The sequence below is a fragment of the Microtus ochrogaster genome, unplaced genomic scaffold, assembly GCF_000317375.1.
Source record: "Microtus ochrogaster isolate Prairie Vole_2 unplaced genomic scaffold, MicOch1.0 UNK120, whole genome shotgun sequence".
Taxonomy (NCBI): Eukaryota; Metazoa; Chordata; class Mammalia; order Rodentia; family Cricetidae; genus Microtus; species Microtus ochrogaster.
This window is the reverse complement of record NW_004949218.1, coordinates 136,286-148,839: the sequence shown is the minus strand read 5'-3', so window position 1 is coordinate 148,839 and position 12,554 is coordinate 136,286. Positions and strand designations below refer to the sequence as shown.

At 41.0% G+C, this 12,554-nt stretch overlaps 1 protein-coding gene and 1 pseudogene across 1 annotated transcript in view; one reads left to right on the top strand and one right to left on the bottom strand.

Annotated features, from left to right (window-relative positions):
- Positions 1 to 4,323: 4,323 nt before the first annotated feature.
- Positions 4,324 to 12,554, bottom strand: part of Gpr160 (G protein-coupled receptor 160) — a 56,859-nt gene continuing 48,628 nt past the window's right edge. Inside the window, exon 4 of the mRNA XM_026778273.1 lies at positions 4,324 to 5,646. Within this exon, the coding sequence (XP_026634074.1) occupies positions 4,492 to 5,583 (1,092 nt within the window). The 5' untranslated portion in view covers positions 5,584 to 5,646 and the 3' untranslated portion in view covers positions 4,324 to 4,491. The remainder of the gene's footprint in view (positions 5,647 to 12,554) is intronic.
- LOC101989742 overlaps positions 12,053 to 12,554 on the top strand; it is an 8,792-nt pseudogene continuing 8,290 nt past the window's right edge.

Sequence of the window (12,554 nt, the reverse complement as noted above, 5' to 3'; positions counted from 1 at the left end):
ACGGGAAATTATTTCCATGCTGATTTTATTTTTTTTCCCTTTTGGTAGCTTGTGGACATTGTGTTTTATTTAAAAATGCAATTAAAGTAAAATGTTAGGTACAAAATGAGATTCTAACACCTTATATTTAGGCAGAGGTCTTTCTGTTGCTTTTCAAGTGTACACCTACTGCTCTCCGTGATATTCCTGGTATTGGGTATGAATCTGTAGAAAGAAAAATTTTAAAGAAGGTATGTAATGAATGAATTTTAATTTTGAAACAATCAGTATAAATTTAAAACATGCTAGCATGGCATAACTTTATGAAATATAAGAGGGATGTATTAAGTCCTTTTATACTGTCTAAATCAACACCAGTCGTCATCTTAGATTCATAGTCCCTATTGGCTTAATGGAGTACGTCAGTGTTAACTGCTTTGTGGACTTTTTTCTGACAGTGGTGAAAAGGCGTGGAGATTACATCATTGAAACAAACATGAACCCACTGTAGAAGGAAGGGACTTTTGTAGTCTTGCCTCAAGTAAACTAAATATGTACAGTGTTTAAAGTTCATGTACTTAGTACCTGTGTTAAATGTTTTGGTAGTACTAAAAAATGAGCAAAATTGTTATTTTTCTTTAGTAGTGAGTAACATAAATCCACTAGCTGCATTGCCCTGCTGATGGAGATGAAACACTGTGGCTGTGAGTTTGGGATTGCTCCAGACGGCAAATTAGCTTGGTTTGTAATCTCATTTGAATGTGCAGTGTGATTCCTGCACTGTTGATTTTTGGCTTAAGTAATATCCTCCCCCGGCTCTAAAACTAGTCCTGAGCTCCATAATTAGGATTCCCACAGGTGACTGAAGGACAGGAGACTACTCTCCACATGCACCTGTTCATCCATTTGTCACTACTGGATACTTCGCCATGTGCAGTATATACGACTAAAAACAAAGTAACAAATCCAGTCTTCCCAGACAACCTCACTGCTGTTTAAGCATATATGTACTTACTCCCAGTTAATGCCCTGTTGCCTGGGAACTGGGGTTATTAACAACCGAGGGGTCCAGTCACATCACCCCTCTCATACTGCACATCTGTCGACAACAGTGAGAACACCTGCCGTGACAGCTGTGAGGGCTGTGACAGGCAGTGTCAGACTAGTCCTGGGCATGGCGTGTGGCAGATGAGAAGCTGATGTGGAATCTTAGACATCTTTAGATCCAATATTGATAAGAGCAGTTTTCCAAAACAGAAACATCTGAGAGGAGGCCAGGACAGGCTGCTGCTATTTCTCCAGTGTTGACTGTGGTGTGCGCTGCTGTCAGTCAGAGGAGGGATGCACTGCATCATGACACACAGGACTGGTAATAACGCAGGTCCTGCTGCGCTGGCAAGTGTTTGGGGAGTAGAGATGGAGTCACAATCAGTTATAATTGGGTAAATTCTCTTGTAACTCTGGGATTCTGTGAATCAGGTTGTAATTTTTTCTTTAAATACTAATATCAGTTGATGATACTAACATTCTTTATAAAGATATAAAAATATATTTTAAAAACTTTCATGTATCATAGCTGTAGCTTTTTAAGGTGGGAAAATGTCCAAGTAAAGTGTTAGGATGACTATATGTAATGGATGCATTCGAACAGATTTTCTTTTTTTTAAGGCATACTAATCTAACTAGCTCAGTAATCTGGCCTTTCAATTGTTCTGTGATGCTGGGTACTCTTAAAGTGTTTTAAGTTCTTTAAAGTATACCTAAATTGTAAAATATCCCATGCTATTTAGATCTCTGTAACATTAACACTGATTTTGTAGATGTATTCTTGAAACTTCATACTTCAGCCAAGAATATAGAAATTGTAATTTTGTGTGTGATTTCTCACATTGATGGACTGCTAATCACCTTATTCAAAAGATGGGTCTTTTTGTTTTTGTTTTTTTCCCAAAATTGAGACGTTCTTGGAAAGTACAGGATTGTGCTAGGAATGCAGGTTGTGTGTTGCAGACAGTGTGCACAGGAGCGGATGCTGACAGTAGGAAAGGACTCCAGCCTCTTGATTCAGGTAGAATGTTCTCTTTACTGCTTCAGATTTGTTCCACAGGAGCAAGTTGCTGTGATTAACTACTTCTTAACCTTTTAAGCACATTTAAAAAAAAATAATCTTACTTTTGATTCTTCCCATTGTTCTATAATCAAAGTTTCATAATAAAATCTCAAAAGATGATTCATCAAGGAAAAAAGCACCACCAACGGGGAAAGAAAATGTGTTTTAATCTTAGAGAAAGCAAATATTAAGGTTTTATGGATGTGTCTTACATGGAATATTGTATTAGAGTCCTCACAGAAAATGACATAGTTGTAGCACCTTAGCATAGACTTCCTAGACTGGTGTTCATAGCTACAGTTTTACAATGTATAACCTGAAAATGAAGTTAATTTTGCATTATAAGAGCACACCATTATCTATGTAAAAACTGTTCATTTGATGTATTTTTTTAAGAAAAGAGAAAGCACTTTCATATTAAGTCGCATGTGTATGAATTTTAGACTTCCTGTTCGTATGTCTATTCAGTGAGTAAAACGGAGCATCAGATGTTTGCTGGCGATGTTAACTGCTAATGGAAGCACCTTATACTCTGCTGCTTAAACTTGCTTGGATTGCACCTTTGTTACCTGCACACTTTCACATAGAGTATTGTAACAAGGCTTTGAGTGGGTCTGGGTGGAAGTTAGTGGTGGGCCTACAGGATCTTTTATTTATGTTGTTTATATTACAATAATATATTGTAGACCAGTTGTAACTTCAGTTCTTTACAAATAAAAACCTGACTGGTTATTGTATTTTTACTTCTTTAAGATTTTGAGATATGGGAAAATATAAGTAAAGACCTGAATGGAGGGCTGAACTGGTTATACATTTCCTAGCATATAATCTACTAAAAGTATACATTAAGTTCAATATAGCTAAGTATGTTTTATTCTCATGTTATGGTCATTGGAAGGCGGAGACAAACACGGCAAGGAAAGCGTGCACCACAGACTACAAGGCCAGCTCCTGACATCTGAGCTCAGTGCACCATCACAGGAGCATGTCTGCTGCCCTGGGTTCAGTCCCCAGCGTCATGCGTCACAGATGAGCATATGACTTAAACCAGGTCAGCCATTCACTGAGGTTTTATATCTGAAAATAGGAGCCATAAATTGGGATAATAAAAGCTCAGGTTATAGGCAGCTGGCATTTCCTCTGCATTAACAAATGAAACGTGACATCCCAGTGATCGTCTCCTAGTTTATTTCACCACGTCATTGTGCCAGCACTTTTATTTATTTAGTTTTGGTTTTTTGAAACAAGGCTTCTCTGTGTAGCTTTGGAGCCTATCCTGGAACTTGCTCTGTAGACCAGGCTGGCCTTGAACTCAAGAGATTTGCCCACTTCTACTTCCTGAGTGCTTGGATTAAAGGCTTGTGCCACCATGACCCAGCCTGTGCCCTTTTTCTTAGAATGACTCAGGTTAGGTTTGCATCACAAAGTGTTGTCTGGAATGTTTGATATCTTAAGTATCAAACGCAGGTCACAAGTACTTGTTAAAACATCTTGCTTGGTTGGAGAGAGACTAAAAGATCTCTTGTGGCCCAGGCTGCCCTCAAGGTTATAAGGATGACCTTGAATTTCTTCCTGCCTACAGCTCCCCAGGTATTGCAGGCACACATGACTACACTACAGCATACATAAACTTTGTGTGTGCTGTAAGCACTCTTCCTAGTGAGTCTAGCCCCAGCCTCTAAGCCACTCATGTTAGAAATGCTAGGAGTGGTTCTTGAAACACATGGTGTTTCTAAAGAGCAGCCAACATATCTATGTAGCTTAATTCATAATATGAGTTCAGCTTATTCTGACTTACATTGCTTCTCTTTAGGGGTTGTTTTCCCAGAAGATTGAAGTGATGAGGAGTTGTGCCCAGGAGGTTTGGGAATATGTGATTGCCACTTCTGGGGAAGGTGTCATTGGCATTTATACAATGTGTGGAGTTACCCTAAAAGACAGAATCATCTAGCCCTAAATAAGAGTCTGAGGCTTTTTATAGTCTATGTTGCTAACATGATTATGATCTAACATAAATGAACATGCAATTGGTATGTTATGCAAGAGCCCCTATGGATCCCAGTTCCATAAGCTGAACAGCTGAAACTTTCCATGAATATTTATAATATCTTAGCTATATTTAAAATGAGCTAATATTTCCCTTAAAGTTTATTTATACCAAATAATTTTAAGTCTATTTTTTTCTCTAAAGTTGATAAAATATTTAAGTTCAGATCTTAAAGTTGGCAGTGAAATCTCAAATTGGAGTAAACATCAAGCTGGCCACACGTTAATGTGTTTATTTTACTTTTGGATTAACATCAAATACTCACACAGTGTTGCTGAACAGGCATAGAAACTTTGTTGTGTCCTTAGCACTATTTAATATCCACTACAGAGAGGCTGTGCTGAGAAGTTCTAAGTTAGGGGGACACGAGCTTCAGTTCTGTGTCCGGAGCCACCAGGTCTGTCCGTGGTGCTTCTGGAGTTCCTCCCAGCACAGCAGCCTGTGAACAGATGATTATGGATACGGGCCTCTCCACTTGCTTAAGTCTATGGATTGGAACAAAACAGCATTTCCAGTTGACAAAAGGATCCAGAGGTAATGTGCTGTCCCTTAAATAAAGCTTTTGGCAGTTAAACCAAGAAATTGCAGCAATGAGAAAACTGTTGACAAAGTACAGCCAGGGCACATTCATTTCTATGTATGCTGGGATTTGAACTCTGAGTGAGAGGGTGAGGACCTGAAGTGCTACAAAGGGAAACCAGGTACCAAGAAAGCACACAATAAGCCTGGGCAAGAGTGCTTCTCTAGCGCTCACTCCAGAGTGGGATGGGAAGGGGCAGTAGAGGATGGTCTTGTTCATATAGGATGCTATCCTAAGAGCTTGTACCATGGCAACAACTTCCGGCCACGAAATCAGAAAAGCCACACATAAAACTACCAGCATAGACAATGACAGCCAGTAACTCTGTGTACTGACATAGGAAGGGCATTGGTACAGAGAAGCGCTGTGTGTCTGCAGGCTTTGTGAGATGGCTGGCTCTCCTAGAACATATGCAAAGACTGAAATCCAAGTTAAAATGACTGTCAAGAAATAAAATAACTTTCGCCACTTAGATGAGTGCTTGGTGGCTCCAGACAGAATCAAACAGTAATCTATACAAGCTAGTAAGCAAACTGGATAATGCAAAAAGCCATAAGTGAAGGAAATAATTTGTGTGAGCAGACAAATATGATACTGTGTAAACCTAATACCTAGAACTACAAAGTCCCTGAAGTAGAACAGAATGGAAAGGTTAACCCACAGCAGAAGATCAACAAATGCTAGTGAGAAGCAGAAGCACTCCATAAAGCCCCAGTGGGTGTCTTTCCTTTTCAGCCCTAGCATGAGGATATTCAATAACGTTTTCCCAAGTATGATGAGGAACAACAGACAGCTAACATCTACGGGCTGCTTCAACTGGTGTGACAGGGGCTGGAGAGAGCAGTTCTCTGAAGGAAGAGCTGTCATTTTAATTCAAGACGATCTGATGAAGACATAGGACAAGAAACAGCTTCACTTTGTTTTCTTTCCCTGCAAAAAGAAGAAAAACCTTGATGTTATCTCGGTGGTCTCTCTACTGTAAAACCTCACATGCTTCTCCATCTGCACAGACTCGTGACTTGTGAGTGAAGTGGCACTTCTAGTGACAAACAGATGCACAGTGATCTCTCCTAACGCTATGAATAGAGATCACGATCAAACGTGGTCAGTTTTTGAGCTGTCTTTAAATATTACATAAAAGTGTGACTTCTCTATTAAGTATGATTTTAACAACTTGTATTTACCTCAGTCAGAACAGAAGAAGCAGGCTCAGGGTAATCAGCCGCTCCAGACAAGCTCTCTTTTTGTCCTTTTGACAGTGAAATTTAGAGCTTATGTGTAGGGGCCATTCTGAGTAGCCATTTTCACATTTTTCCATCTAGATTTCTCTGAAGCTCAAAAATGGCTAGGTTGAGACTATTGGGAGCCTATGAAAGAGCAGGAGTTCTCCTCAGGATACACTTGTTTAAATGTGGCAGCCAGGGAGAGAACACAGGAAAGAGCAGGAGTTCTCCTCAGGATACACTTGTTTAAATGTGGCAGCTGGGCAGAGAACGCAGGAAAGAGCAGGACTGGAGGCATAGGTGCCTGAGAACAAAAATACAAGAGCAAAGGGCGGGAGCTGAAGCTTGAGTGTCAAATGCATGGACAAGTGGGAAAGCAGTCAGAGAGGAAGAATATTCCAAAAATGGCCTTTCAAGAAAAAGAGATTGAATAAAGTTTATTGTCTGGAATATACAAAACCCCTCCTGGAGTAATCTCCAGCACTCCACCCTCTCAAAACCCCAGACAGCAACATATATCTCAAACACACACACCAGCAAGAAAAACAGCAGAATCCTAACAACAAATCTGAGGGATGTCAACAATTAGATGGGTTAACCCAACACATGGTGGGCATATCATTAAGATGTGCTGTATGGAGCCATTAAAATATCAAGAGGGCTGGGATGTAGCACAGTGGTAGGTAGTACATTTGCCTTGTATGTTCACAACCCTGGGTTTGATCCCTTCAAGAACAACATTAAAAAGCTTATTCAGATAGGAAGATTAATTCTAGTGAAAGCACTATTTCTATTCTTGCTGAAACGTCACACATTAAAGTAACGATAAATTTCTACACTATTTTAAGTGAAATATAAGGTGTAATATTATGTAACATAGAGGCATAGTGGCATGTGTGTTGAATGAATACCAGCTCCTAGGAGGCACAGGCAAGTGGATCTCTTGAGTTCAAGGCTAACCTGGTCTACAGAGACATAGAACATCCAGACCAGCTAGGGCTGCAGATAGCTCATATAAATAACTTAATGATACACTTGAAAGCTTTAAAAAATAAGAACAGACACCCAAAAGAGTAGACAGGAAGAATTAAACTTAGAGGTGAAATCAATGAAATAGAACAACAATACAATGAAAAGATGATTTAGTTCTTTCAAAACATTAATAGTATTGACAAACCTTTAGCCAAATTAACCAAAAGAGGATCAAAATTAATATTTGAGATGAGAATGACATTACAGCAGACACTGAGGAAATTCACAGAATCATAAGGACATGCTTTAGAAATGCATTTCTGTATGTGTACAACCTATCAAAGTTAAAAATTGAAGTAAACCCATAACATCTAAAAAGATAGAAGCAGCAATTAAAAGTCTCGCAACTAAAAAAAGCCTGAGCCAGAAAGAGTTTGGAATTTTGCAAAACCCTCAAAACACCAATATTCCTCAGGTTATTCCATTATACAGACCAACTAAAGGAAATTAAGGACCAATAAATGTAAGTGCAAAGAGTCTTAACAAAATACCTGCAAACAGAATCTAAGAAGACATAAATGTTAATCATTATGATAAAGTTGGCTTCCTCCCAGTGATATAAGAGTGGTTCCATATAAGTTAATCAGTAAATGTAATCCTTCACAGAAATAGAAGGACAAAACACATATGATCATCTCATCAGTTATAGAAAAGGCCTATGACCAAAAAAAAAAAAAACAACAAAAACAAAAACAAAAACAACATCCCTTCTTGATACATTTTGGAGAAGAGAAAAATGGATCAGGAATGATTAAGTGGGGCAGGGCTTGGGAGCGCACAGTAGAGAACAGACTATGCTGAGGGATAGCCAGTATTAAAGGCCTTTCAGTCAGTGGTGGTGCACATACACCTTACATTCTGGCACTTGGGAGGCTAGCCAGGTGGGTGTCTGAGTTTGAGGCCAGGATAGTCTACAGAGTGAGTTCTAGGACAGTCAAGGCTACAGAGAAGCTGTCTTAAAAAAACAAAAGGCCCTTGGAAAGTACAAGTTTAAATGGAGTTATGCTGGGAGTGATAGGCAAACCAATTAGATACCATACACCTTCCAAATCAAACCACCAGTACCTGGGATGGGTCACTTATTATTATTTTTGAGTTGTTTGTCAATGATGTTCATACACCTGCCCCAAACATCATAACCTATGACCAATGTATTGGTTGCCCTCTAGAAATTGATGGTATAACCCTACTGCTAAGCTGGACAGTGGTGGTGCACACCTTTAATCCCAGCACTCAGGAGGCAGAGGCAGGTGGATCTCTGTGAGTTCGAGGCCAGCCTGGTCTACAAGAGCTAGTTCCAGGACAGGCTCCAAAGCTACAGAGCAACCCTGTCTTGGAAAAACAAGTAAACAAATCTCTATTGCTGGAGATAACACATACTTGAGAAATCTAGCTGGTACTGACCTGGAAGCTTCCCCCTACTGGCTAGTTTTTATGTTGCTGGAAGATACTATATATGCTACCAGAGGAGAAAGTAATTGTCTCATCCAGCTATAACTCTGAGCTATAACAACAACCTGCCTGGCAATAGTGGCACAAATGTTATAGAAGTAACCAACCACTTTTTGATTGGATTTAAGGCCTGTTCCACAAGAAAGAACCCGTACCTGAATCTCAATAAGGTCCAGAACCTGTGGTTAGATAGGCAGAGTTTCGAGTCCACTGTGTCCTCAAGGGCCTGAAGGGATGGCCCAGGATTGAAGGCTGGGGTTGACGGGCTGGCACCATCCAGTAGGAACTGCCGCCTCGGTTGACAAAGGGGCCTCAGAAGAGGCTGGGGGGCCAGGCCGCCCCAGAAGTGAAGGGCAATCAGGTAGGGGAAGTAATAGTTGGAGTTTGCGAAGATGGTCTGGGCCCAGAAGTGACCACAGGGGCTTCTTTGGGCCTACGAGGGGCTGTTTAGGTAGGTGAGATTGCTCTGGGCTAAGACGTGGACACTTCTGTTGTGACTGTGTAGGACTCAGCAGGGCAGGCTTTGGAGGGCTACTCTGCTCTGGGTCTTCAACTAATTGCTGGGGCTGCTTGAGGCCCACCAGTGACTGTCGGCAACTGGACTGACCCAGGAGAGATCTACGGGCCAGCTCTGCTGACTCAGTGTGGCTCTTTTGACCCACAGTCTTGTGTGCCATAAACTTATTAAGGTGTACAATTTATTTATAAAAATATGTAAAAATTGTGTTAAAAATACAGTATTTTAAAACTATCTATAGGTATAAAAGAAACCCAAGAAGCAAGCACTCAAGGTTCCCCCCCCCATCCTCACTTCAGTTTAACTTGACCCTCTCTGAAAATGGTCCATTCCAGATCTAGCAAACAAGGACAAAGACATGTAGCTGTCCACCTGATGGACACTGCATGCCCAATTGGGGTGGCCTGAATAAGGAAGGAAGCCTGGAGGGAAGGACAGACCACACAAAGCTCTCCTTGGAACAAGAGACACATTGGCTTAAATTTAAACATGCCAATGTTGTTTTAAAATGGGGGTGAGGGAGGAAAATGCTGAGGGATCACATTTATAAAATCCTAGGCCAGGAATTGGCTCAGTGGTAGAGAGCAAATACTCCCATAGAGGAGCCGGTTTGGTTCTCAGCATCCACACTGGGTGTTTCATAGCTATCTGTAACTCCAATTCCAGGGATCCAGTGCTTCTGGTTTCTATGGGCAGCTTGACTCAAATGTACACAAACACACAATTAAAAATAAATCACAGGGGCTGGAGAGATGGCTCAGAGGTTAAGAGCATTGCCTGTTCTTCCAAAGGTCCTGAGTTCAATTCCCAGCAACCACATGGTGGCTCACAACCATCTGTAATGGGGTCTGGTGCCCTCTTCTGGCCTGCAGGTATATACACAGAGAGAATATTGTATACATAATAAATAAATATTTAAAAAAATAAATCACAAAAATTCAGGGCAGGTGAGCTGGTTCAGATAGTGAAGGTGTCTGCTGCCAAGCCCAATGACCTCAGTTGAATCCACAATCCCATGTGATGCAAGGAGAAAATTGACTCTTTCAGGTCATCCTCTGACCTCCACACATAGACTGTGGTTCCTCCCAAAATGAATGAAAATTAGCAATTTCTTTAAAATCCAGGCTTAAAAGTGTATCTCTGGAGTAAAAGAAACAAGAGAATGCTCTATCTTCAGCGATTCTATTCCTTACATCATCCATCCAAAGGAATTAGCAAAGCCAGAAAGCGCTGGCTAATGTCTGGAGCACCCAGTGTTCCCCAGGGGCTCAGGAAGCTCGGTTCTAAAACCTGCCTGGAACGGCTAGATGAGGGGTCTGACACAGAGTGTGTGGGAGAAAACCCAGGGAAGGCACACGTTTGGAGGTGGAAAAGCAATTAAAGGGAACACACAAGAAGTAAAGTTCTGGGTCATTTTACAGTGGTTCCTGAGTATGGCTATAGAAAAGAAAACTTTCTCAGGTCAAACATTTCTTAGAGAATTTTATATATGTAGTCCCTTCTTGCATAATCTACTACAAATATCCAAAGATTCCAGTATTTTCTCCTTTCAGTAGGCTCCCAGAATGAGGTGAAATCGTCTTCTACTCTACCTGTCCAGAGTTTCCCTTGAGAAGGCTCCACAGGGGTTCAGAGATGTACAGAATAAGGTCTTTTCCTGTATCTATTCATGTGCCTCAAGTGCAACCTGGAGCTCACACATGGAAGGCCTTTCCCAGACATCTTGTCTTTGAGATCTGGCACAGCAGGGAAGTGCCAGCAGACCTGTGGGGCCCTTCTGTGCTTTCTATCTATAGCACCGCGTAGCCCTGGCTGTCCTAGAACTCGCTCTGTAGACCAGGGCTCACCAGCCCCTGCCTCCTGAGAGCTATGCTATACTTACTATACTAAAATGCTATACTTACTATACTACACTAACATGCTATACTGCTGGCTCCTTGTGTGTTGTTCCACTACACAAAAGGTATGCCTAACCTCTGTGAAGGGAAACAGAAGTGGCCATCATTAACAGCCTTTCTAGTAAACAGTCTAAATGTCCCTGTAGAGAAAGCAAACATCCTGGACTAGAGGCAGCCCAACTGCTTCCCATCTTGGTTTCTTTGAGCAGGAAGGAGGAGGCCTGTACAGAGTTGGGCATCTGCTTAGAGAACTCTCATAGTGTAGCAGTCTTCTCGGTGTCCACACACGTAGTTCTGTTTGGTCTAAGGATTTCCTAACAATTTGTTCTAAATAATATTTTTAAATGAAAAATCACTATATTTTCCCAAACCAAAAACAATTGAGCAAATTTACAATTTCACAATTGTTTTAGTATCTAGCTGAACATTAGCTAAATTCTCATCCGCATTTAATCTGTCTAGATACCCCACATATTGAACTGCTTCTGGAAAATTCTCTGTACATTCATGAGAGTTGGAGAGTTAAAAGGGTTAGTAACTTCAGGTACTTTTATAATCCAGCAATCGTGTTGCAGAACCTCATTTCTGGTCCTAAGTTTCTGCACTGATTGCAGCAGGAGACAGGAGCAGCCGGTGTCCACACTGGGCCTGGGGTGCAGGACACGGACAGTGCCACAGCTGTCTGTGTGAGGCCGCTGCATGGAAAGGACCTCCGGAGAATACTCCTGAGCTTGTCAGGGTTTCACATACCCTAGTCCTAAAATCAGTCATGGCCAAAACCACAAGTGGAAGTGAGGAAAGAGGCCCAGCCTATCCATGAAAGCACAGTCTAAAAACAGGCCCTATCCAAATGCAGGGGCTCTGTCTCTACTGTACCCACAGGAGACTGCAGTCAGCTGTTGGCTCAGAAAACCATCCTTCCAAAACATAAATGCACACTCTTTTAAGATGTAATTTTTGTTTGATAGTGGTTTCGAAACTTGTTATATATAACTGATAAAGCGCAACACTGAAGCTCCTGAAATCTACACAATGAAAATTTCCCGTTTTATTTAGTACGTCAGCAGACTGTGTTGTCCACTGACACCAGCACACATTACACACCATGTACATATGTGCATTAATTCTTAGGTTCTCCTGGGAGCTGGGCCCATGTGGGGACATCCTTCAGTGTTCTCTTCCCTGCCACATGCTAGGTGATACAGTTCCGGATGATGGAGGCTCTGCCATTGTGGGCCCTGGGTATGGGTAGGGCTGCTGAGGAGTCACAGTCGATGCACCGCATGAACAAACCTTTGCTGCATTAAGCCACTGGGATTTTGAGATGACTGTGAAAGCCTACCCTGACTAGTTCTCTGTGTCCTTTGAAAATGTTTTTAAACTCATGTTATTTATTTCACAACAGAAAAACTATTAGAGAAAACTGTAACTTTGAAAAGCAATACAAATGTAAGAAAATTGGTTAATATTACAATTCAATTTTAATTTAGGTATTCTAGTAGCTTTTAGGTTTCCTTCTGACTTGTTCAAACAGGAAAAGAATATCTCAATTCAATGATCTGAATTTGAACATCAAGAAATGAGTGTTGAAAGAAGGACATACTAAAGCACAGAAATCAATGAAATTTAAGAATAGTAACAGGGATGGTAATGCCTCCAGACGATCCTTTGTTGTATAAGATAGTTTTGGCTATCCTGGGTTTTTTGTTTTTCCAT